This window comes from Petromyzon marinus, chromosome 52, assembly GCF_048934315.1.
Source record: "Petromyzon marinus isolate PM22_M1 ecotype Great Lakes invasive population chromosome 52, UKy_Petmar_22M1.pri1.0, whole genome shotgun sequence".
NCBI classification, from domain to species: domain Eukaryota; kingdom Metazoa; phylum Chordata; class Hyperoartia; order Petromyzontiformes; family Petromyzontidae; genus Petromyzon; species Petromyzon marinus.
Window position 1 is genome coordinate 6,171,721 of NC_133718.1, and position 25,024 is coordinate 6,196,744.

A 25,024-nucleotide genomic window follows, 5' to 3' on the forward strand; every position below is an offset into this window, starting at 1 on the left:
GCACACAAAGATAAAGACAAAGATCCCCCACGTGGCATTAAAACTGTTGGGGCAAGTGTTGTTAGCGAGCCCCTATCAAGGCTGGCAGGACACACGAGGGGGTGGGTGGCCAACACCACGCCCGGCCACCTTTGCCTCCATAGTGGCGACGATTACACACCACACTCGGGATTAATTTGAGGCCGAGTCGACGTAGGGGAGTCCCAGGACCGGTTCAGATAATCGTCATTGGTGTTAGGCCGTGAGCGGGTAATCGAACTCGTGTTGCCAGATTTGTAGTGCAGTGTGCTAACCGTTACACGACCGCTCTGCACAAAAACACACACACGCACGAGATCCCCCCAACAGTCACCAGTTCAAGCCATGATGCACTGGGTGCGGTTTCAGGGCAATCTTCACCGGCCAAGCGATAATTGAGAGCAACTATGGCAACTCGTGTGGCAATCAGAGAGAGCAGGGGGGTTTCTTATACTGGCGGCCCCCCGTGCCAGAGGGCTCGTGGAGTGGCCCATCAATTCACGGCTCGTCAAGACACAACGAGACAGATCGGTCAGTTGAAGGAGACACAAACAAGAACTGGAGATGAAAGGGCTTTAGACAAGAGAGGCAGAATAATGAGATGAGAGACTAGAGAGAGATGGGAGAGCTGGAGACAAGTCGGAACAGATTAGCGGCCACATGGACGGACGTCTTGACGCCAAATGTGACGTCGTAACACATGACGTCACGTGGCCTGCCAGGGCACACACATTTCACTGTGAAGATTGCCGACATACGAGCAATGGAGCGGTGTCCAGCCCAATGATAACAGAGTTGGTTGAAGAGTGTGCGGGACTGCACCCTGGGGAGAACCATTTGACCTCGGGCCTCCAAGTCTATTTTGGAAGTTGCCATCTCAGTTGCTCACGAGCGGGGAGCAGCAATCAGCTTTGGGAAACGAATCGTCCAATAATAGACCAAGGTACGGAACCATTTACCATGATGATTGCCGACAATGATTGCCGTGAAATTGCCCTGAGTGTCTCATGGCCTTTATAGATTATACGGGGAAAGTACTGACGACGAGTTTCAACTAAGGTCAGAATGGCATACAAGCGAGTGGTGCGGTGAGCACCATGCTTGCTCGGACGCCTTTGTCTCCCCACTGCCGATGTTCACCAACTGCTCGTTTAAGGCTGAGCCAACAACAGTAGGATGGAGCGGTGGCATACTGGTAAGCTCACTACATTTTGAACCCAACAACCCGAATTTGGTTATGATGGGATTGCTATGCCAATCAGGGATTACACCAATCACTGCAACGATTCCAACGATAAACCATCATGCGAACTCTGGTCATCAACGCAGCAGCGGCTTTTGGCCAGCCATCGAACAAAGAGTGTCACCGCACCAGATGCGCTTCTGCAGCAGTCTGGAATGCTCTTCGTCCCGATATTCAAAAGCCGCCGGAGCTATTCACTTTAAAATCTTGATTGAAAACTAATTTCTTTAGAACTACTTTTTGCATTTGTTATCCTTCCCCTCGCACCTCCGATTAGCGCAGTTGGCTACGCACGGTTCGAAAGAAGTTCAACGTACACACAAACACAAACAACGTAAACGATATTCTTAGCTCTTTCGGTAAAGTCACGTTGAAGGGAAACAATAAAGTAATAAAATATATATAAAACAATAAAAATTCTCACGTTTCGACCATAACACAAACGGTCGTCATCAGGTGTGTCGGTTTGCATACATTTATTTATGTTTAAACGGCGTGGTTATTTATTTATTTATTTTAAAAAACGTCAGCGCCACGCGCAGCGATTTGGCAGTTTATTTAGAAGGACTAGTCCATCTATGTTCTGAAAAGAGGAGGGGGGAGACGAAAAATTAATGTATGCTGCCTGAAAGCCACTGTAAGCGTGAACAATCAATTAAGACCTGAAATGGTTTATCAAATCTTTCCAATGATTGCTAAGCCAGAATCCATCTTCTCGGTTGAAATTGTCTCTGTGCTTGTATATGTGGATAGCCTCATGAACGAATCTCTCATGGTAGCCAGATGGCTTACAATGAACCTGTCTTTACCGAAAGAGCTAAGAATATGAATTACTGCAGTCACGAAAGCTTTAAATCAAAACGTAAACGATGACGGTCTCACGTTAATGAGGTTGTGCTCGGGCAAGCTGCAGGCCTCGATGTGGTCATTGAGGAGCTGTTGCGAGAAGTTCTGATGCATCTGCGATGCTTCGTGCGCCTCCAAGCTGTTGCCGCACGCCTTGTTCAGATCTGAGCACGGGGGGAACAGAACGAGAAACATCGTCGTCATGGGCCGAGATAAATTGGCTGCTGGATGGTGTCCTCACGCACCGTGGTCCTCTGTCAGGCACGCTTTCGGCAAAAAACTTTCAGAGCTCGGGCCTTTTCGGTCCGTGGCTCTCAGATTTGGAACGCTCTCTGCGCCCGACCACGGAGATTTTCCGAGTTAGAAAGAAACTAAAAACCTACGTATTGTCGATGATTTGTTAGATATGCTAGAGATGTTTTTTTCCTTTCTCTACGTTGCTATGAAGCCCTTTGTTGGGTCTGCTGCGCCTTATGAAAACGTAAACAATATTAATAATAACCAAGGCCTCGCCAAGTCGTCACCAGCTCTCACCATCTTTCGCGATTCTAAGATTCCGCCCTGCACCTGCGCTTGGGCCGAATTCCGTCGCTCCACAAGAACGAAGGCTTTCGTAACGATAAAAGATAAAAAAAAAAATAAAGCGACGGATGCAGCAAAAACAAAAATGTCGTCTCTTTTCGGCCGAGCGCTGGGCTGGAATTATGCTCGTCTCCACTCACAAGTCCTGAGACGGTGAAACAAACAAAACAGAATTTTCGGGGGACGTTCTGGGTGCGATCCTTAGTGGACCGCCAGCAACACCTCTGTCCATCAGGGGTTCTCGGTCAGCATGAGTTTCACCTCTCCACCTCTCACATCCCACCACCTAAACTGCCATTGGCTAGCCCATCAACTGTTATGACAGCTATTGCAACTCTCCCTAACAGGATTATGACCTTGAGTAAAAACGTTATTTGCTCAGAGCAATGGCATTTTCTTAACTCTTTTTCAATTTTCTATCCCCCCCCCCACTTAAATTCCAATTGCGCTATAGGCATCAAGTCATGACCCCGAGTGTCCATTCGGAACTATGAGAGTCGTGCATCACCCCGTATCGGAGAACGGCCCGAGGAAAGTGATATCATAGTACTTCTGGAGATCCCTTCGAGTGACTTCTTATCCACATGACATTTCCAGCCACCCTGCTACAAAGTGGTGTTCGTTAGCCGAAGGTCAAACAGACAACGTTAAATTCTCAGTGCTCGAGTTCAGCCAAATTAAAAACAGAACCAACATATTGTATGTTTTTTTTGTGCAGTCATTGGCAACTGGGTTGAGATTATAAATAACGCTACATTCAAATACTCAGGCCAATCACACGTAAAGCTACGCAAGTCTATGGGTTTCTATGCGAGCCTATGGATCTCCTGGGTAAGTCTATAGGTCTCAGTGTAAGCGTATGGGTCTCTGTGTAAGCCTATTATTAGGCTTACTCGTCAGTTAAGACAATAAGCACTTGAGAAACCCGGTTTATTCACAGGCTGCTGAAACGTGGATTTGAAGCCAGGGTCTCAGTCTTGCTGTCTCGGTGCTCTGACCCCCCAAGGACACCTGACACCTCTCACAGAAACCGCATTAATATTGTGATGAACAAAGTCATGCTACCACTGCACCCACTGAAAATCAATTGACTCAAGCCTAAAATGGCGAGATGGAAACCCGCAATGCCTGCCCGACAACCTTTCTGTACTCTTTGGTTCTTTCGGTAAAGTCGCGTAGGTAGAAAAATAAAATAAAACATTAAATAATAACCTTTCTGTATTACGATTGTTGACGTCCGATATATCCTGCCGAGCGGCACAGTGTCCATCAACAGCTGCACGTAGACAGCAAGCGGCACTGGCATGTCACACGAGCGCCGCATGGACACCAGGTGACCGGCACGCAATACATTCATACAACGACGGCGGTGCTTCGGTGAACGACAGTGACGCCGACGATGCTGTGAATGCCAGCGACGGCGATGATATTTTTTTCATGATGACGGTGACGATACTTGCCGCTTGATGACATCTTTCATAATTCCGTTTCCAACGATGACGACAACGTTGTGAATGAGGGCGGTAACGATCGCGCCGTGGTCAACGCCATCGTTTGTGACACCGATGCGGTTAACAAAAGGCGAGGATGGTGGCGAGGATGGTGGCGAGGACGGTGGCAAGGGCGGCCACTGTGTCACCCTCCCCCACCCCCCCACCCCGTCCACACTCACCTCTGAGCAGAGCCGATGACCACAGCTGCACGGACACGTCGGGGATTTTGCTGGCGAGCTGCATGGCCGGCACCACCATGTTATTGCTTTCCTGTAAAACAGCGCACAATGACGAGTTAAAGCCTTGAACAGACTGCTGCGGACAAGTGCTGTTAGTGAGCACCATTTATTAACTTTTTTTCAAGTCAATGCGAACCTGGTACAGAGCATCGATCACAGAACAAGGAGGAGTGGTGGGGGGTGGGGCAGAAATTCGGAAAACAAAGTCCAAGATCAGCAAGGCAGGGCTTAGTGAAGGGGGGCGAGGATTGGGCTCACTGCCCCAGGTGGGGGTGGGGCTCTAGCAGAGAAGTGAAAGTTTATATGGGGGAGGGGGGGGGTAAGGGAGAACATAATTAACAGAAAGGGGAGGAAGAGGGACGGCAAAGAGGGGGGGGGGGGCGAGGAGCACTATTTTCTAAGACCGACGCACCGCAACAGGAACTGGTTTCAAGGCCGAGCCGACCTGGGGCATGCCCGCGACTTAATTCAAATATTCGTCACCGATAGAGTTGGCCGCAAGCGGCCATCGAACTCAGGCGAGCCGAGTTGCCATAAGAACGTGGAATTTCGAGGTGGCCAGAAGGCTAAAGAGGTCAGAGTGCCACGCCGGTAGCGCAGAGCCCCTGGGTTCGACTCCAGGCAGCTGCCCACAATAGAAACCAGGTTTTCAAGTTTGGAGAATTGATGGTCTCAACCTGGTTGAACCATGACTGCACCGAAAATAAATATTCAGTTACATTAAACTTGGTTCTCCACTTGATTTGGCCAAATTTCACCGAGTAGGAACAGGCTGCCCACTACGGTGAAGACTGGAGTTCGATGAAGGGATCTCAGAGGTAGTTCTACGACATCTACGACTGCGGGCTGTTCTCTTAAAACCGAGAGTTGCACTGCGATTCTGTCAAGTGACGTGACGCCGACCGCATAATCTGGATAAAGTGTTGGGACTTCTGACGAATTATACCAGTAATGATGCCAAGCCAATCCGAGTACGTAGCCACTAGGGACTTCGAATACTAGAAATCGCATACACACACTGTTCGTACAGCGCATGCGAGCGTACTACTATCCTGCTCCATGACTGTGAGGCACAGCCAGCGCACTGCACTACAGAAATGTATATATTTAATATACTTATAATCACCGCTGGCTAATGTTCAAGTCAAGTTTACAGAATTACAGCCTTCTTAAGCGTTGCTCAAAAAGGAGGAACCCCCGCCCCTCAGGCTTGTGTCTAGATAACAACCACTACACAATTTGTAACAGCGGAATAAAGCCTGTTTTTTTTTAGCCCGTGATTACAAAGTTCAACTTGTAAAAACGCTCAGGTGTTGACTGCACTGAGCCAAGAGGTTAAAGGTCGAGACAAAGTGACTCGCTGCCCGAGCGAGCGACGGAGGCCGGATCGTCACATTACAACATTTCAGAAACAGGTTTTTGTTTTGGGGGGGGGGGGGGGGTTAGGGGTTAGGCCACGTAGTGAATGATCCGACAAAATTTGTGTGTCACCGAGGCCCTCCGCCACCCCGACGATGATGACGCAGCCAAACGAATTCAACCGTCGCGTGGGGCGCAACGTCCGGCAACTGTGCCGAAAACGGCACGCGGCTCAACCGGAGCACAGCGGCGGCACCACCGCGAAAACTGGCGCAGCGGTGTTTTGCCAGTGCCGTCGGGGTCGTTAGTCTGCGGCGTGCGTGTGTGCAAAACAATAAAATAAAAGGTCAGTTTACCCTGCGGACACAAAAGATCCCCGAGCAATTCTTGGATAATGGGGCGCAGGGTTTAGCGGTAGAGTTCTGGTGAAAATTCTCAACGGGTCAATAAAATGTCGCTGGTTTCTCTCTAATTGGCTTATCACAGAGCGTGGAAAACGATAGCAATCCTCCCCTTGAGAGACCCGGTGTCACGGAGGAAGAAGAAATTGCACTGCCTTGCATGGGTCTGCAGCGAGCATTAATATCGTCAAATAAATCCATCAGTATCAAGCAGGCCGTGCATGAACGAGTTTATTTAAATTTGAAAAACCACCACAGGGTTATGTTTTCTGATTAGATTTCCTATTAATGCATGCTTGTATGTTTTTTGTATTTCCCCCCCACTCGAAAAAATCAGATTTCATCGCATGCGCTCAGCTGGTAATCTCTTTTTCCCATCCGTTTATCGAACACACGAATACACAAAGTGGACGTCCTGCAATGCACAAATATCGGCGCCCCGTTTCAAGGACCAAAGTCAGACCGTCGCCCAGCCCTCGTGAGCACAATGAGGGCAGAGATCGTCTCCACTTGCGGCCCTGAGAAAGCTGTGGAAATTACACATTCCTATGGCGAGGGCCAGCCTGTCCATTGGACAACCGTTGATTTCCCACAAGGTGGTATTCATTCATTTTAAAAAACTAATTAGAGATGATAGCGTGGGTCGACTGTTTTCGGCACGAGATATAAACTCACGACCTTGCGAGGGCGTGTCACGTGCGTTACTCTAAAAACGATTAAAAACTATTATTTATTTTACCAAACAGAGCTAAATAGCTCTTTTTCAGAAGCAACCTGGCCAAAGATGATAGCCCAACGAAGTGGTAAATCGTGTGGAAGCAGCCAAATACTCAAAATGCATATTTCTAAATGTGAAGCGAAAAACGGAGGACCGGCATAAAAATCCACGCGACCATGGGGAGAATATGCAAACATCATACAGGCGTCAGGGTCGGGATCAAACCCACGACCTCTTATATACCAGGTAAAGTCATTAACATCTCGCCACCGTGGTGCCCGGCTGACTTGTGGGCCCAATAACAATCACACAGCACAACTCACGCAACCCATGTGGGGGGGGGGGGGGGACTATAATCGTAGCAGGAGAACCATTGCACGACAGCCTGTGCAGTTGCCTTGTTCGTCTTTTTCCACGTTTTGCGAGTGGCAGTCTTACCATCAGTTACACCTTTCGGATCAAAGGTACAAAAATGAGCAATACCGCACCAAAATCGGCCCAACAAAGTGAAATCTAAATCTTAGCATAAGTCAAAAGGCCAAAAAAAAAACAATCGCTGTTATTTTGTAGATACATGCAAGGAATGTGTGTCCCGGGCTGATATGACTTAAAAGCTTGCTTAGCAATCAAAACATTTTTTTAAGTTAGTGACATGAGTTTTAGGCACAATTCCAAAGTTCCGCCTAGTGAAGCAGACCCATCCATACCAGAGTCTGCCCCCCTGTGCTAAGAGGTCAGCGACTCGTGACCCCGCTGGCTCCTCGGCATGTATTGATTAAGGGATTTGAATAATTGTCAAGATTCATCAAATCAACAGAGGGTCGCAAGTTCTCCCCTGCTGCTCACTACACAGGATGGAACTCCGGGGCTGTCCACCACCTCCACCAACCCACACCGCCCAGTGTGGTGAAGTATGGTCAAATAATTCCCACCGTGATTGACACAGTGTGGGGGGCGAGGTGGGAGGGGGGGGAGGCCCTCATCCAGTCCATTCCAGGAAAGGAGACAAAATACAGTGAGGGAAAAAAGTATTTGATCCCGGGCTGATTTTGTACGTTTGCCCACTGACAAAAAAATGATCAGTATATAATTTTAATGGTAGGTTTATTTGAACAGTGAGAGACAGAATAACAACAGAAAACCAGAAAAACGCATGTCAAAAATGTTATAAATTGATTTGCATTTTAATGAGGGAAATAAGAATTTGACCCCCTCTCAATCAGAAAGATTTCTGGCTCCCAGGTGTCTTTTATACAGGTAACGAGCTGAGATTAGGAGCACACTCTTAAAGGGAGTGTAAAAAAAAACAAATTAGAAAAAAAACTTAAAACAAAAGAAGGGAACTTTAAACAAAAGAAGGGAGTGCTCCTAATCTCAGCTTGTTACCTGTATAAAAGACACCTGTCCACAGAAGCAATCAATCAATCAGATTCCAAACTCTCCACCATGGCCAAGACCAAAGAGCTCTCCAAGGATGTCAGGGACAAGATTGTAAACCTACACAAGGCTGGAATGGGCTACAAGACCATTGCCAAGCAGCTTGGTGAGAAGGTGACAACAGTTGGTGCGATTATTCGCAAATGGAAAAAACACAAAATAACTGTCAATCTCCCTCGGCCTGGGGCTCCATGCAAGATCTCACCTCATGGAGTTGCAATGATCATGAGAACGGTGAGGAATCAGCCCAGAACTGTCAATGATCTCAAGGCAGCTGGGACCATAGTCACCAAGAAAACAATTGGTAACACACTACACCGTGAAGGACTGAAATCCTGCAGCGCCCGCAAGGTACCCCTGCTCAAGAAAGCACATATACATGCCCGTCTGAAGTTTGCCAATGAACATCTGAATGATTCAGAGGACAACTGGGTGAAAGTGTTGTGGTCAGGTGAGACCAAAATGGAGCTCTTTGGCATCAACTCAACTCGCCGTGTTTGGAGGAGGAGGAATGCTGCCTATGACCCCAAGAACACCATCCCCACCGTCACACATGGAGGTGGAAACATTATGCTTTGGGGGTGTTTTTCTGCTAAGGGGACAGGACAACTACACCGCATCATAGGGACGATGGACGGGGCCATGTACCGTCAAATCTTGGGTGAGAACCTTCTTCCCTCAGCCAGGGCATTGAAAATGGGTCGTGGATGTGTATTCCAGCATGACAATGACCCAAAATACACGGCCAAGGCAACAAAGAAGTGGCTCAAGAAGAAGCACATTAAGGTCCTGGAGTGGCCTAGCCAGTCTCCAGACCTTAATCCCATAGAAAGTATGTGGAAGGAGCTGAAGGTTCGAGTTGCCAAACGTCAGCCTCGAAACCTTAAAGACTTGGAGAAGATCTGCAAAGAGGAGTGGAACAAAATGTGTGCAAACCTGGTGGCCAACTACAAGAAACGTCTGACCTCTGTGATTGCCAACAAGGGATTTGCCACCAAGTACTAAGTCATGTTTTGCAGAGGGGTCAAATACTTATTTCCCTCATTAAAATGCAAATCAATTTATAACATTTTTGACATGCGTTTTCCTGGATTTTTGTTGTTGTTATTCTGTCTCTAACTGTTCAAATAAAACTACCATTAAAATTATAGTCTGATAATTTCTTTGTCAGTGGGCAAACGTACAAAATCAGCAGGGGGTCAAATACTTTTTTCCCCTCACTGTATATAAAAAAATAATCACACGATTGTTTACGCAAAGACTGTCCTCCTCCTGTAACAGAGCCCAGCTGCGCTGCTGTCGTCACAGGAGTGGTCAGCGTGAGTGACATCGCCTCGCACAACGCATAATTGCAGTGGGCTAATGCGCGCGGGTAAACTAATTTGGCGGCACAGCAGATCGGATTATTGGATCTCCTTTCACCCCTGCACACCACCCCCCCCCCACCTTCTCCCCGGCGCGGCACCGTAAAATCGCCCTTCCGCTCATCGTATTCAATGTCCCGCATCAACGAGACATTGTATCGCGCGGGACGGCGTTACGTACGATGCGCGTCCCGACTTTCACATCGCTCACCACGAGTCACCCGGGGGGGGGGGCCCTCTATTTAAAGACGGGCGCCGAGTCAGGCGGCAGAGGAGTCGGCGATATTAACGAACCGACACAACGCAAAGACAAACAGATATTTTATCTCGTACGCGCACGCACCCCAGGCTGTGTAAATGGCCCAGATGCCACTCACGGATGATGTTAGCCAGCCAGCCAGCCGTAGCTGGGAAGCGAGAACTCAGGTCGCCAGATTCATGGAGCGGTGCGCAAACCATTGCGCCACCATTCCCCCGATTACAAACTGTGCATATCCAAAATACTTTCCTTCTTTGTGCTTGCTGTGAGTGCCAGATTATCGATTAAGGTGTTAACATCATCACCACGTTACTGTATAAGTCAGACATGAAAAGAGAACCCGGGAACTAAACAAGAAGGAACTTCATGGCAGATATCATCAGACAATGAGTAGCTCGTTATAGAATGTGTCAAGTGAGTGTTGGAGATGGAATCAATAAAGAGGAGGTTGTGATGGGTGGGACATGTGTGCATTATGAAAGATAGGGTAAAAAACCTTGAGGTTGGGAATGAAATGTGGCAGGAGGTTGTGTGGGTAGTGGAGGAGGGCAAGGCACCAAGAAACGCATGTTAGTGGCAACCAGAAGTTGGTGACTCGGGGGAAGACCAAAAGCCAGATGGGGGTGATGATGATGCGATTCTAAAGAGCGGTCCTGGCAGGGCATGTTGACTTTTGGAACACATGGGGAAAACCTCAAATCAGATAGTGGTGACAAGACTGCAAAAGCAGACCTTGGAAGCAGGGTGCCGATTATGCAATGGCTGTGGGATCTAGCAGGAGGAAGGAAGCGATGGCGCAGTGTGGTTTCACCGACGGTATTGCCGGCGATGACCTCTTTTGGCCCTGACACAGCCGAACGTTTTAAGGTCGATGGCGCCGGAGAGAAAAAACGACTCTTGGGAGATTTTGCAGATGAGGACCGACGACCGCCTCCCCCCCTCCCCGGGGGGGCTCCGATAAAATTGCATTTTGTTTTTAAAAATTGTAAGTAAAAAAAACTAAGCTAAAATTTCACGCATGGGGAAAAGCGTACAAATGCCTTCAAAAAAGGAGATGCGTCAATTTGGAGGACAGGAATAGCTGGCGCATGGGAGAAGGGCACCTCGCACGGGAACCACATTTAATTGGAAGCTAGGATCAGCAAGATCGGGTCATGGCGAGCCTCCGCCATTCATTATTTTGTTCCCCCCCCCCCCCCCCCGCCGCTGATTAAATTCCGATTGTGCTCCGAGAAGAAGATGACAACGACACCCCTAAACTCCCCCCCACCCCACCCCCGATCCTTATTTAGAACTCTGACGTGGGAGCAGCTTTAAACGTCACGTCGTGTCAGAACGACGATGCAAGACGTTGTCGTATAGGCGACTCGGGAAATCACGTCAGCCGTCACGTCATTCACCCGAGGTAGCACGACTTTTATGTGACCTGCGAGTGTTAATTGCGTAGCAATAAATCCAATGCACACATTACCAGAGAATGTTTTTGTTTGCATGTTCACCACCAGTACGTGTGGTTAATGCAGACATGACTCCTTGCAAAAAGTTTCTATTTGGTGTTTGAACATCTTAACACAACTGTTGTATTGCAAGAAAGGGTAAAACCTATTCTTATTTTTTTCATATCCAATAAATGTAATAATAATTCTCAGAGCAAGAATTATGCCAAATTAAGTGACAAGCCAAACTAAGATTATATTTTCAGCAATCATTTGAGAGACCGGTTTAATCACATGACTGGAACCCCGGACTCAGTTTTCTCGTCACCTCCGGAATAATTATTTTAACTCCCAAAAGGCATCCAAATTACAACTTCTATTGAACACGAGCTGCCAATTCTCAGAACACTTAAACTCGGCGTGGATTTAAAGAGCATCCAATTTTAGTGCAGCGATAAATATAAGCATCTTTTCTTGGGCGGTGGTTATAATTTCGAGGCAGTACATGTTTCAAGAAGGCCCTCTGCTGTCCGAAAGCTGCACCAGCAGTGTTAGCCGCCACTCTACTTCACATTCCTATCAGCTTGCAAGGGCCTGGCTACATCACTCGCTATGCACCCGACCTCGTGTTCGTAGCGCAGCAGCGCGCCAATCGCGACGCCACCACTCCCCACGCAGGCACAAACAACGACCGCCATTCGTCAATTAATGGTCGGTTGCGTTCTGTGCCCAGGTTTGGCGCACTTTGAGGTGTGCACTTATGCAAAGACAAAGATCCTCCACATAGCCTTTACCAGATTGTTGGGGCAAGTGCTGTTAGCGAGCACCTATGAAGGCTGGCACGGCACATGTGCGGGTGGGTGGCCAACACCACGCCCGGCCGCCATTGTCTCCCCAGTGGCGCTGTTTATACATCGTACCAGGTACTCGTTTGAGGCAGAGTCGACATCAGGACCAGTTCAGATAATTGTGACCTGGTGTTGGCCATGAACTGGAATTGAACCCGGTTCACCGGGTACGTAGCGCAACGTGCTGACTGTTCCACTACCAGTCGCCACGCGCACGCGCGCATACACACGCACGTGCAGCCACACACACACTGCTTACTCTGTGATTTCCCAGCGAGTAGAAGATGTGCCCCAGCAGCACGAGAGAACATGCCGTCAGTCTGTTCAGATCCTCCGCGTTCGACATTTTCAACGTCTCTCTGAGAAACCGCCTGTCAGGTGGGCAATGGGAGCACGTCATCACCGTTACCACGCGCCGATCGGACGAAACGCGTGCGGCGAACGTCACAAACGCAGGTCACGTGAGACGTGGAAAGAGCATCAGCCTCTTAACTACAGTCGTAGGTTCACAGCCCACACCGGAGTAAGAGACGCACGCAGCTTCGTAGAGCAGATATGCAGCTCGTAAAAGCTGGGTCAGAGATATTTATTTATACATTTCCAACAGCGTTTGCATAAACATCGTACACCTTCATACGAATCCTCATTCACCGACATTGGTGGAGCGGTCTAGGGGGAGTTTTCTGGACAAATACGCACGAGCAAATTTACATATATTAGCCGCTCACTGTCGGTCAGTCACCTGGTTATCACTCTTTTATAACTACTACTGTGATTAATGTTCCTGTGAACTTCACTCGTGGATTCCGCCACGTATGTTGAGGACTCGGCTTAAGCGGACAGTTTTTTTTTAATCTCGTCCACGCTGTTCAACAACCACACCTGCAGGTCACAACAACACTCTTCAGAACTGCTTTTTGTGTTTAGTTTGTTGTCTTTCCCCCGCACCTCCGATTAGCACGGTTGGCTACATACGGTGCGAAAGAAGTTCAACGTACACACACTCACCTACCCACTCACTCACCACCACACTGCAGGTCACCTCGCTTCTCTTACCGCTTCTTTGCCGACGCTGCTCCACTTTGGAATTCCCTCCTCCCCATCGTCTCTTTACCAAATGTATTTCTGAACAATGCGCCTTGCTCAATTCAAGAAACGTGTTACACTATTATCCGTTGCAAATTTGACAATGGGTGCCGTTTGCAGCTGGCCGCTTGACGCTTTGGGCCGAGTTGCCCAGCAAACTGTGTAAAGACAACAGACGGCGTGGGCACTCACTTGGCCTCGTTGTATCGGCCCTGGAAGAAGGAGAGGAGACCCCGGATGTAGAACGCTGCCGCCCGCAGACAGTGAGAGCTGTGGACAAGAGTCGGCAGAGATGTTACCCATCGATTGGAACCTCCCCGCTCATGACCTGGGGAAGGGCACGCTGGCACACAGCTCGCTTGCAGCGGACAAGCGTGCAGCTCCACAATTTCCAGACGTGTACGGCAAGTACTCGCTTAACGCGCGGTGGTTCACACTAGAACGCGGTTTCTTCTTCCAGGGAACACTTTTCGCACAACGCGGAACACGCACCGTTATAACACGGCTTCGGAGGGGACGACGGCGAAGTACTTTTGAGTTGCACTGCTGAGCGGTGTGATACAGCATGTGGAATGATAAGTCACGCGGCGGCGTAACCTCAGTTATTTGTCCTGCCATCTTACTTTGTATGCTTACATCGTATCTCGCCAAACTTTATCGTTACCTTAGTCATGCGGAAATAGTGTTTGCTAAACGCGGCACTTTTCAGGAACACGTTAAATGAGGACTACCTTGACACATTTCAAACTCTAAAAGACCTGGGTAATCATTAGTATTACCTTGAAGTGGTTTTATACTTGGACGTAGTATGTCAACCACTTAGTTTTGCGATTCAGATTGAAGTACAGTAAAACCGGAAACGTGCTTGTAATCCAAAGCACTCGTATATCAAAGCACTCGTATATCAAAGCACTCGTATATCAAAGCACTCGTATATCAAGGCAACTCGTCGTATATCAGTTGTGATCACGTAACGCTCGGCAGACAAAGTGTATACGCACTTACTCGTATTGCAAGACCTCGCTCGTTTATCAAATTAAAATGTATTTAAAAATTTTGCTCGTCGTGCAAAACACTCGCAGACCAAGTTACTCGCAATCCAAGGTTTTACTGTATCATTCTTGACATGGGAGAAATGCCCTTAAAAGTACCGTGGAGTTGGACGTACTCAAACAATTTCACGAATGCTCGGATGGCGAGGGTGCATTCAGTTTCACGTGCATCAAACGATGAGACTTATTAAAAAAAAACAAGCCACGTTTTATTAGCCGATATAAACTTACCTTCAAAATGACACCCATTGTGTATTGTTCACTGTGAGGGCTGCCTAATTTGCGGAACTGCCCCGTTAGCGTGACGGAAACTCACACGTTCTCAACTGCCAGCTTCTTTCCCCATTTTTCATCTAACAGTACTTTACATGAAAAATTATTAAACGCCCAACTTTTTTAAAGGGCTATCAGGGCTGCTCGTAGTATATATGATATGACATCAAAATATGTTGGAAGACAAGAGTTTGTGACTTGAATGAAAATGCTACAAGGGCAGTGCGTTTTATTGGGTCACGTGTTCATTTAACAATATTAAATTCCCTTAGTTTACTCAGGAGACCATGTCGGCACGGTTACCTTTCTTGGGCAACTCCACGACGGGAAAGAACGAGGAAACGATGGAGAGATAGCAGCGTGAGTTTGTTTGGATGACGTCAAGCAATTTGGGGACGCCACGGTGGCGAGATGTTAACTACCTGGCCTGGTATACAGGTCGTTAATTCGATCCTGACCCTGTCGCCTGTATATTTGAAGTTTGCGTGTTCTCCCCGTGGTCGCGTGGATTTTTCTCCGGGTCCTCCGGTTTTACCCTCCACATTTAGAAACGTGTGTTTGGAGTAGCTGGCTGCTGCTCCAAATGTCCACGTGATAAGCCACTTTGTTGAGGAATAACTTGTGGCCAGGTAGCTTCTGAAAAATAACTATATAGCTCAGTGGGCCTTCGGTGGTAAAATAAAAACGGCAGTCGTCAAATAAAAAGTCGTAAAATAAAAATAGCAGTCGTAGTTTAATTGGTCACATGCGGGCAGTGACCAGGAGTGTCTGAGCAATGCAGGATCAGAATCAGCTGGAGTCTCATTGCCATGAGCCCCTGAAGCGCAGGTGGCGCACACAGAAGTAGAAGAAAAAACATGCTAAATAGTGGAACAAATGCACGCTAGTGTTCTGCAAATGGATGGAATTAAATATTTTTTTTTAAATCTATAAAAAGTGAACTACACTGCTCCAATCAATGTCAGCGTGCCGTCACAACCGCCTGCGAAAATTAATTACACGGTGGTGCAAATCCGTGCAATGGGAATTGCCACCCTCCTTTATCCACAAGCGTGCAATTATTGGTCCCCCTTTGTGAGCGTGCGGAAATCACAGTGATTATCGGGCGAGGATGGGCCCAGGCTGTGAAGGGCACCTATCGACGTGTGTGTATCGGCCTGCTATGTCGTGTGGATGGAAATCGTGGACACCGACAAAGAAAGTTAAACTAAAGCTGAAAAGGGCACAGAGAAGCACGGAGAGCTACGCCATTGGGGACTACACCAAGACAGAGGAGCACGTGGACCAGAAAACACACAAATAATCGACATTATAGCGACTGTTAAAAATACAGTCGCTATGATGTCCTGCCCAAGCATACTTGGGCAGGACACTATCGCGAGACGGGATGATGATGGCCGATGGATGGGAGTGGTGAGAGAATGGCAGACTAAAGAGATAACGCGCCACAAGAGGATGAACAGCACAGAATATGAAGCGATGAGACCAGCTCATGTGTAAGAGGGAAATGGACTACGGCAACGCAAGAGAGTAACAGATTACGATAGCATGGGGAGAGGCCATCATCCAGCAGTGGAGAGACAATGACCCACAACGATGACATAGGTACACTTGAATGCTGTAATGAACTCTAGTCTGTAAGAGCACGCTTGCTTGTACAATCTCTATATTGTGCGTGGCAAGAAATAATTTATTTTTAAAAAACTTTCGAAAGCGGCTGAGCCGCAATGTTTTAACAGCTGTCTTTTTCTACAACTATGTCAGTTACATTCAGGTCACTCTTGAGACCACCCTGGGTCGCTTCTCATCTGGTTAAGCATGATAACATAACTTCATCATCGTAACTAAGATTATACGAGTGGCTATGGTTTGCTGAAGAAACTAAGAGTGAAAATTTGAAACTTTCATATGCCAAAGGTTGATTGTGGTTTTTTTTGGTGGCTTAGATCATTTTTTGTTCATAGTACAAATCTCTGAGTATGACAGCCATTTTCAACGAAAACAATAATTGCCAATAATATAGCTGGGTAGCTGATAGGTCACAGCACTAAGCTCCCACCACTGAGATCCTGAATTTTAAACCAGCTGTGATTGTGGTTGCAGCTGGGAAACCAATGACCGAGCAAAAAATCTGTCACATCCTACTTGGTTATGCAAATAATGTGGCTAAATTTGAGCTCCGACAATGTAAAACATTGGTTTGACTCTCATGCGATGACCAATACTCTCAGTGACGGGAGTTAGTTGCTGAGCCATCAATGGGTCGTTTCGAATGCTCCTCTAGGTGTCGCGATCCATCACCCCAAGAAATTGGACCAGAGTTCAATTCGAAGGAATTCAGAGGTAGCTCTGAGATATCCATTTCAGCGGGCCATTCTCCAGTGCGAGTGTGGTTGCACTGCTGAGAGTTCCAAATGGATTCTTCGTCTCAAGACGTGACACCGATAGCACAGTCCGGATAAAATTGAGCCAAAATTCCCAAGTAGGCAAATCGCTGTGCACGTGCTGTCAAAAAATCCACTTGTGCATCCAAGTTTTCGGTGCTGCGTTGCGCCTTTAGCAGTACAGCTTTCCCTCGCTCTACGCCGGTTAGGTTTGTGCTATTTCGCGCTGTATATATTGGCTAAACTATTTTCACAAAAATTCGCGATACTCTGCAGTTTGAATTCACTCTACATGCGGCTATGCGGCAAGACGTGGGACGTTGTGTGCGTACTGTGTTTGTATTGTGTGTGCTGTGTGTATACCGTGCACGCTACTCGGCAGACAGCCGTCTCCTCGTGCGGTTTCGCTTTTTGTTGGAACGCATCGACTACCGCCGCGTTGTGGTCATGATGGGTGGTGACGATGGGTCGTGATGTTAGCGATGGGTGCTGACAATGATGGTTTGCTATGTGTTTAGTTTGTCGTCCTTCCCCCATGCCTCCGATTAGTACGGTTAGCTACGTATAGTGCGAAAGGAGTTTGACATACGTTCATAAAGGGAAATATGTAAATATGTATTTCTTCGTTCAAGCTTTTTTCACGCACTCCTGTAGCCAACTTCAGTTGTCATTCAACTGCTGCCGAAAGCTCGAGAGAAGAAACAATGCCCTACAAGCTGCTCATGCCAGAGAACCGCATTTCGGATTACAAGCGACCGCAAAAACGTACACGTGTTACAGCCACTTGCGCTTTTTGAATTCGTAACTCTCGACTCACCTTACTGGAAAGTTGTGGTCCGGGTTTATCCTTTCCAATAACGTGTACAGCTGCAAAAAAAAATAAAAGACATTCCTTTATCAATTGGAAACTTGCAAATGAATGTCATCAGCACCAACGGCGGGAGGCGAACGCACGCACGGCATCTCAGGTAGGTTAACGGGCTGACGAGGTGGTGATATTTTACTGGACGCCACTCACGTCCTGGTGCCGGTTGCCCTCCCGGATGTAGACGCTTGCGAGGTTCGTTACGATGTACGTCCACAGCTCCTGGTGCGACGTCAACTGGAAAGACGAACGTATGCAAAGACACTCCATTTAGTCACAAGCACTGTTGGGGCGTGCGCTATTAAGCGAGCACTTATTAACACCGTCAAGGTACATAACGGGGTAGGTGTGGCCATAAAACTTGCCCAGTCGCCTTTGTCTCCCCTGTTCTGATGTTTACACACTGCACCAGGTACTCGTTGAAGGCTGCATCGACCATGGCGAGGCCCAGGACCGGTTCTGATATTGCTCACCATAGCCGAGAATGTAACCGAGGTTGCCTGGTTTGTAGCAGTGTGCCGGCTACTTTCCCATCGCTCCTCAAATGCTTGCAGATATGTATTGTGGCACAATAGGGTAGTGTACACAGAGACGTCATATTACCTACTGCTGGATGAAGGCCTCTCCAAGCTAACACCATACAGACGCACGACGCGGCATGCCATCTCGCTGCGCCACACAAGCCGGTCTCATCGCTCCATCCCCTCCTCGTTGTGGATGTCCTCACGGGGCGCATTCACTTCCTTTGACTGTCACTTCCTTATTAGCCACCATCACCAACCCATCGCCCCTTGTCGTGTCCTGTTCTGCCCAAGCCCACTTACAGTGAGAGAAAAAAAGTATTTGATCCCCTGCTGATTTTGTACGTTTGCCCACTCACAAAGAAATGATCAGTCTATAATTTTAATGGTAGTTTGTTTGAACAGTGAGAGACAGAATAACAAGAAAATCCAGAAAAACGCATGTCAAAAATGTTATAAATTGATTTGCATTTTAATGAGGGAAATAAGTATTTGACCCCCTCTCAATCAGAAAGATTTCTGGCTCCCATGTGTCTTTTATACAGGTAACGAGCTGAGATTAGGAGCACACTCTTAAAGGGAGTGCTTCTAATCTCAGCTTGTTACCTGGATAAAAGACACCTGTCCACAGAAGCAATCAATCAATCAGATTCCAAACTCTCCACCATGGCCAAGACCAAAGAGCTCTCCAAGGATGTCAGGGACAAGATTGTAGACCTACACAAGGCTGGAATGGGCTACAAGACCATTGCCAAGCAGCTAGGTGAGAAGGTGACAACATTTGGTGCGATTATTCGCAAATGGAAGAAACACAAAAGAACTGTCAATCTCCCTCGGCCTGGGGCTCCATGCAAAATCTCACCTTGCGGAGTTGCAATGATCATGAGAACGGTGAGGAATCAGCCCAGAACTACACGGGAAGATGTTGTCAATGATCTCAAGACAGCTGGGACTAGTCACCAATACAACAATTGGTAACACACTACGCCGTGAAGGACTGAAATCCTGCAGCACCCGCAAGGTCCCCCTGCTCAAGAAAGCACAGATACATGCCCGTCTGAACTTTGCCAATGAACATCTGAATGATTCAGAAGACAACTGGGTGAAAGTGTTGTGGTCAGGTGAGACCAAAGTGGAGCTCTTTTGCATCAACTCAACTCGCCGTGTTTGGAGGAAGAGGAATGCTGCCTATGACCCCAAGAACACCATCCCCACCGTCAAACATGGAGGTGGAAACATTATGCTTTGGGGGTGACAGGACAACTTCACCGCATCAAAGGGACGATGGACAGGGCCATGTACCGTCAAATCTTGGGTGAGAACCTCCTTCCCTCAGCCAGGGCATTGAAAATGGGTCGTGGATGGGTATTCCAGCATGACAATGACCCAAAACACACGGCCAAGGCAACAAAGGAGTGGCTCAAGCCAGTCTCCAGACCTTAATCCCATAGAAAATCTGTGGAGGGAGCTGAAGGTTCGAGTTGCCAAACGTCAGCCTCGAAACCTTAATGACTTGGAGAAGATCTGCAAAGAGGAGTGGGACAAAGTCCCTCCTGAGATGTGTGCAAACCTGGTGGCCAACTACAAGAAACGTCTGACCTCTGTGATTGCCAAAAAGGGTTTTGCCACCAAGTACTAAGTCATGTTTTGCAGAGGGGTCACGTACTTATTTCCCTCATTAAAACGCAAATCAATTTATAACATTTTTGACATGCGTTTTTCTGGATTTTCTTGTTGTTATTCTGTCTCTCACTGTTCAAATAAACCTGCCATTAAAATTCTAGACTGATCATTTCTTTGTCAGTGGGCAAACGTACAAAATCAGCAGGGGATCAAATACTTTTTTCCCTCACTGTACTTTGCATCCGATCAGAGTCCAAGTACCGGGTTTTCTCTATCCCCCTCACTAAACCGCACGCTCGAACGCAACGTGGGAGATGCGCGCACACATTCCACAAATGGAACGTCAAGGAATCGCCGAACCGCGACAGTGGTGAAGTCCAAACCATCCAACGCATTGCCGACGAATGCACCATCCATGCAACATTTTCAACGATTCAACTTTTTTTTTTTATTTTAACAGCTAAGGCCCACTGAGCTATATAGATTTTTCAGAAGCGACCTGGCCATAAATGATAGGTCAACGAAGTGGCTTATCATCAGCACCCAAATACTCTTAAAATGCACGTTTCTAAATGTGGAGGGAAAAACCGGAGGACCCGCAGAAAAATCTACACGACCACAGGCAGAAGATGCAAACTCCAAATATAAATGCGTCAGGGTCAGGATCGAACCCGCAGCCTCCTGTATACCAGACGAGGTAGTTCACGTCTCACCACCGTGGTGGTGTCGCTGCTATCCGTAGCATCTACTGCTGTCTCATTGTATCGGTTGCAAAAAGTGTAAGCATTTAAGTCCAACATGTTTCAAAACTGTTGTTTATCCCGCCATACGAAAGAAGAAAAAGAAGACGACTTAGGCTGATCGCCTGGGTTAATTTGAATGCTGAAAGACAATTCCAAAGAGCCTCCCTTCTCAAAGCGGCACAGCTCCGGCGATCCTTTGACAGACAAAAGCATTGCGCGTGGTGGCAGCTCCGGCCACTGTGATTTCTCACTTACCCTGAGTGCTGTCGTGAACTGGGCTTCTGCACTTTCCATGCAGTTTACGGAGACGCTGTAGAGACCCTGCAGCAGAGACGACAATACCAACGTGTAGGTGTCAATTTCTTTATTATCATCATTATTATTATTCTGCTCGTCTATCCAGGAAAGCCTCACCGAGTCTCAACTCTCTTTTTCAGGAGGGTTCTGCCAAGTTTTTCGCAGTTGGGGGAGCGACTTCGCCGCTGTTGCTGTGTATGATCCCAACTGATTAACTTGTTGGTATAATTTTTCAGCACGTGGATTTTGGCCAATGAAAGCTAGACTGTATGTTTATTAGCTATGGGAGGAAACTGCAGAACCCGAAGAAAACCCATGCCGAACATGAGAACATACAAATAGCACATAGAAATGTGTCGGAGTCGAGGCACTAGATGTTAACACTACACCATCCTGTCGCCCAATCATCAGCAACATGACTATGTAGGTAGGTCGGTATCATGCAGGTGTCACTCCATCAGCAGCAATACAAAACGTTCACGCAGACAAAGCAGAAAAAAACACACACACAAAGCGGCCAAACACTTTGTGCGAGTTTGAGAATGTTCACGGTGCCGGAAATTAAGGCCTCAAGCCCGATAGCGGCATTGGGCGGTGGTGTAGGAGGTGGTGGTGGTGGTGGGAATGGGGAGCGGTAGTGGAGTGGTTGGCTGGCTGCGCTCCGAAACTGGATACCAGAGTTTGAATCCTGCTCATGGCCAACACCAGTGGCGATTATCTGAACCGGTCTTGGGCCTCCCCTAGGTCGAATCAGCCTTAAATCAGTACCTGGTGCGGTGTATATGCATCGCCACTGGGAGACAAAGGCGGCCGGGCGTGGTGCTTGCCACCCACTCCCTCGTGTGCCATGGTGGCCATCATTGGTGCTCAATAACAGCACTTGCCCCAACAGTCTGTTAAGGCTATTCGGGGGATCTTTGCCTTTGGTGGGACTAATCGGTTCATTCATGGTTGCACTACAACTTGCGGGATCTGTCAGCAGGCAGCGAGCGATGAAGTATGGTGGGACGAACGGCATTATCCTTGATGACCTCTCAATTTCAACCGTTACCGTCGTTAGGCCTCTCCAGTTGTAAACATTAACAGCTGTGCCTTGGTTTGAGGGCATTGAACAACTGATGGATAATTTACTGAAGTCGCTGTGTACTCGCGCATATTACGTCAGCCATTCAAGTAACACATTTCGCGCCTCTGATTAGCACGGTTGGCGATGTACGGTGCGAAGGAAGTTCAACATATATACATATACAACCAATTGGGCCTGTAATTCAGATTAGATTAATTTGTCCACCTAACCCATTAAGGGAGAAATACCGCGCTGGGATGGTGATGATGCACTCCGTTTTGTGTATTTGTCAAACAATCGCCTTATTCCATAAAAAAAACATCCATGCCTGTCAAAGCGATAGCGAGCCACCTTCAAAACGACACCCCCCTGCGCATTACTGGGATGTCTGTGAGACGCCGAGGGAAAGAGTTGCCTCACTTGTCCAACTTCCCTGTAAACCCTCACCAGCTTGTTCCTTCTCTTTTTTGGCAAAGCGCGTCATGCGCTTAAATGTTGAACGCCCCAACTTGGCAAAAGCTATCAATGCCAGCCACGGGATTTTCTAGACGACACACGTGGATGTCATAAGCTACTGGTTGGATGTGTTAAACCAAAACTAAATTGTTTTTTTATTTAGCGGGTAAGGACCACTTAGCTATAAAGCTCTTTTTCAGAAGCAACCTGGCCACAAATGATAGCTCAACAAAATGGGCTTTTCATGTGGAAATTTATAGCAGTCAAATATTCTAAATGCATGTTGATTCTAAATGTGGAGGGGAAAACCAGAGGACCCGGAGAAAGAATCCAAGCGACCACGGGGACAGAGAAACATGCAAACTCCAGATATACAGGCATCAGGGTCGGGATCGAACCCATGACCTCCTGCATACCAGGCGAGGGAATTCACATCTCGCCCCCATGTTACAACCACCGTGGCAACGGGGAGGCTGAGGTTTTTACCAGCAACGTGTGCAGCTGTGCGGCGTGATTCGAGAAGAGCCGGGGAGACTGCTGACACAGCTGGCATGCCTGCGAGATCTGCAGACGCACACAAACACAACACGAGACGGCGTCAATTCCATCCGTTCCACCAGAGCAATAAAAGAACATTTTCACGTCCGCCCGGCCAATGCGTTTTCTTTGCCGAGCGACAGTTTTACAACGGAGTTTCTTTCGAATGTAAAACAAAAACTTTAGATCAGCTTTGACTTTACTGACTCGCACAGCAGGAGGGCATGGCTCTTCCATCCTACCTGGGTTACAGTAATGACTAGTTGTACATGTAGAGCCCTTTTGTCAATGCAATGCTGGGTGATGGACTCCCCACAACGGCACAGGGCGTGGGGATTGTTTGACTATACTTCACCACGCTTGACAGTGCAAGTTGGTAAAAGACGGTGGAAGCAGAGATCCATAACAGGTTTTTTGTTTTGGGGTATTATGGATGATATTGGTCGCCGAAAGCCTACGTGTTAAACCGGAAGCATAGATGCACAGTATAATGGTTTTTGCTGCTCTCGAAGAGCAAGAACGACTCAGAGGTGGCAGTAAGCAGGTGGTACCAACAAATGCCCAAGCTCTGGGGTCCTCTACATATTAAGGTGTTATCGGCCAATTGATATCGTTATTATACGTGGGTGGAAAATGCAGAATCCCACAGAAAACCCACGCGTGCGATGGGGCAACACTGTCCCATAAATATGGAACAGACAGATAAGTCCAAACTAGCTGTGCTACCAACACCCTGGCAAGTCTCCAAAACCGCTGGAACGCACGGGGCACATTGCCAACACAAGCAGGAGCCATCCAGGAACACCACGGGGCCGTCACAGGGTTACGTTTGTTGTAGTCCAGCGGAAATGTAAAAAAAATCATAACACCCCGCCGTCTCAATGGGCAGCTCAATGAACGGTGGGTGCACAGCTGTCCAGCCCACAGCCCCCTTAGGTCAATGCCAGCTTACGAGTCTCATTATTATGGTTTTACTTACAAGCATAAACACATTGTTTACAGTTACACTACTCCTAAACTAATGATTTGGAGTTCTCTTTGTCAATCAACTGGTGGCTGAAGACCTCCCCACGCCGTTTGTTTGGCCATACTTCACCACGCTCGTCAGTGCCGGTTGATGAAGTTAGGAAGGAATCAAACTCAGTCCGCAGGGTCCATAGTGCTGTTAGTGAGCACCAATAATATAGCCCATGAGGGGTGGTGGTGTGGCTAGAACCACACCTAGCCAACTTCGTATCCCCAGTGCTGAGGCTTACCCACGACACTGGGGACTCATTCAAGTCCCCGGGTTTGTAGCGCAAAGTGTGGACAACCATGGCCACCGCTCTCCGCACATTCAAACAAGAAACAAAGCCAAAGATTCCCTGTGCAGCCTGACAGGCTGTTAGGGCAAGTGCTGTCAGTGAGTACCTATGAAGACAGGCATGGCACACAACGGGGTGGATGACCAACACCATGTCCATACGCCTTTGTCTCCCCAGTTCAGATGTTTACACACCGGGCCAAGTGCTCATTTTAAGGCCGAGTCAAGCCTGAGACCGGTGCATATATTGAGCACTTACTAGTTTCGCACCTCCGATTAGCACGATTGGCTACATACGGTGCGAAAGAAGTTCAACATACATACATACGTGAGCAGGAATTGAACTCGGGGTCGCCGGGTTCGTAGCGAGCGACGACAACACACACGTACGGCCATACCTCTTGCAATGCCAAGGCCTTGTGCCCCGTGACGAGACGGCACATGATGATGTGTTCCAGCAGCATCACTTGGAAGGAGGAGAGGATGGGACTCGTGTCCAGGACTACGGAATCACAGGAAATTTTAATCAATGTCACAAATTAATAAATAAAGCAAACAACTACATTTCGATTTAA

The 25,024-nt window shown here is 47.8% G+C and overlaps 1 protein-coding gene across 1 annotated transcript in view; it reads right to left on the reverse strand.

The window, feature by feature from the left end:
* The window catches only part of MAU2 (MAU2 sister chromatid cohesion factor), a 53,783-nt gene that overhangs the window by 13,653 nt on the left and 15,106 nt on the right, over positions 1-25,024 (reverse strand). The window contains exons 9-17 of the mRNA XM_032973746.2: positions 24,848-24,951; positions 23,096-23,173; positions 21,046-21,111; positions 18,057-18,140; positions 17,856-17,905; positions 13,522-13,599; positions 12,503-12,614; positions 4,362-4,452; positions 2,144-2,271 (exon numbers count right to left, since the gene is read on the reverse strand). Of these exons, the coding sequence (XP_032829637.1) occupies positions 2,144-2,271; positions 4,362-4,452; positions 12,503-12,614; positions 13,522-13,599; positions 17,856-17,905; positions 18,057-18,140; positions 21,046-21,111; positions 23,096-23,173; positions 24,848-24,951 (791 nt within the window). The remainder of the gene's footprint in view (positions 1-2,143; positions 2,272-4,361; positions 4,453-12,502; positions 12,615-13,521; positions 13,600-17,855; positions 17,906-18,056; positions 18,141-21,045; positions 21,112-23,095; positions 23,174-24,847; positions 24,952-25,024) is intronic.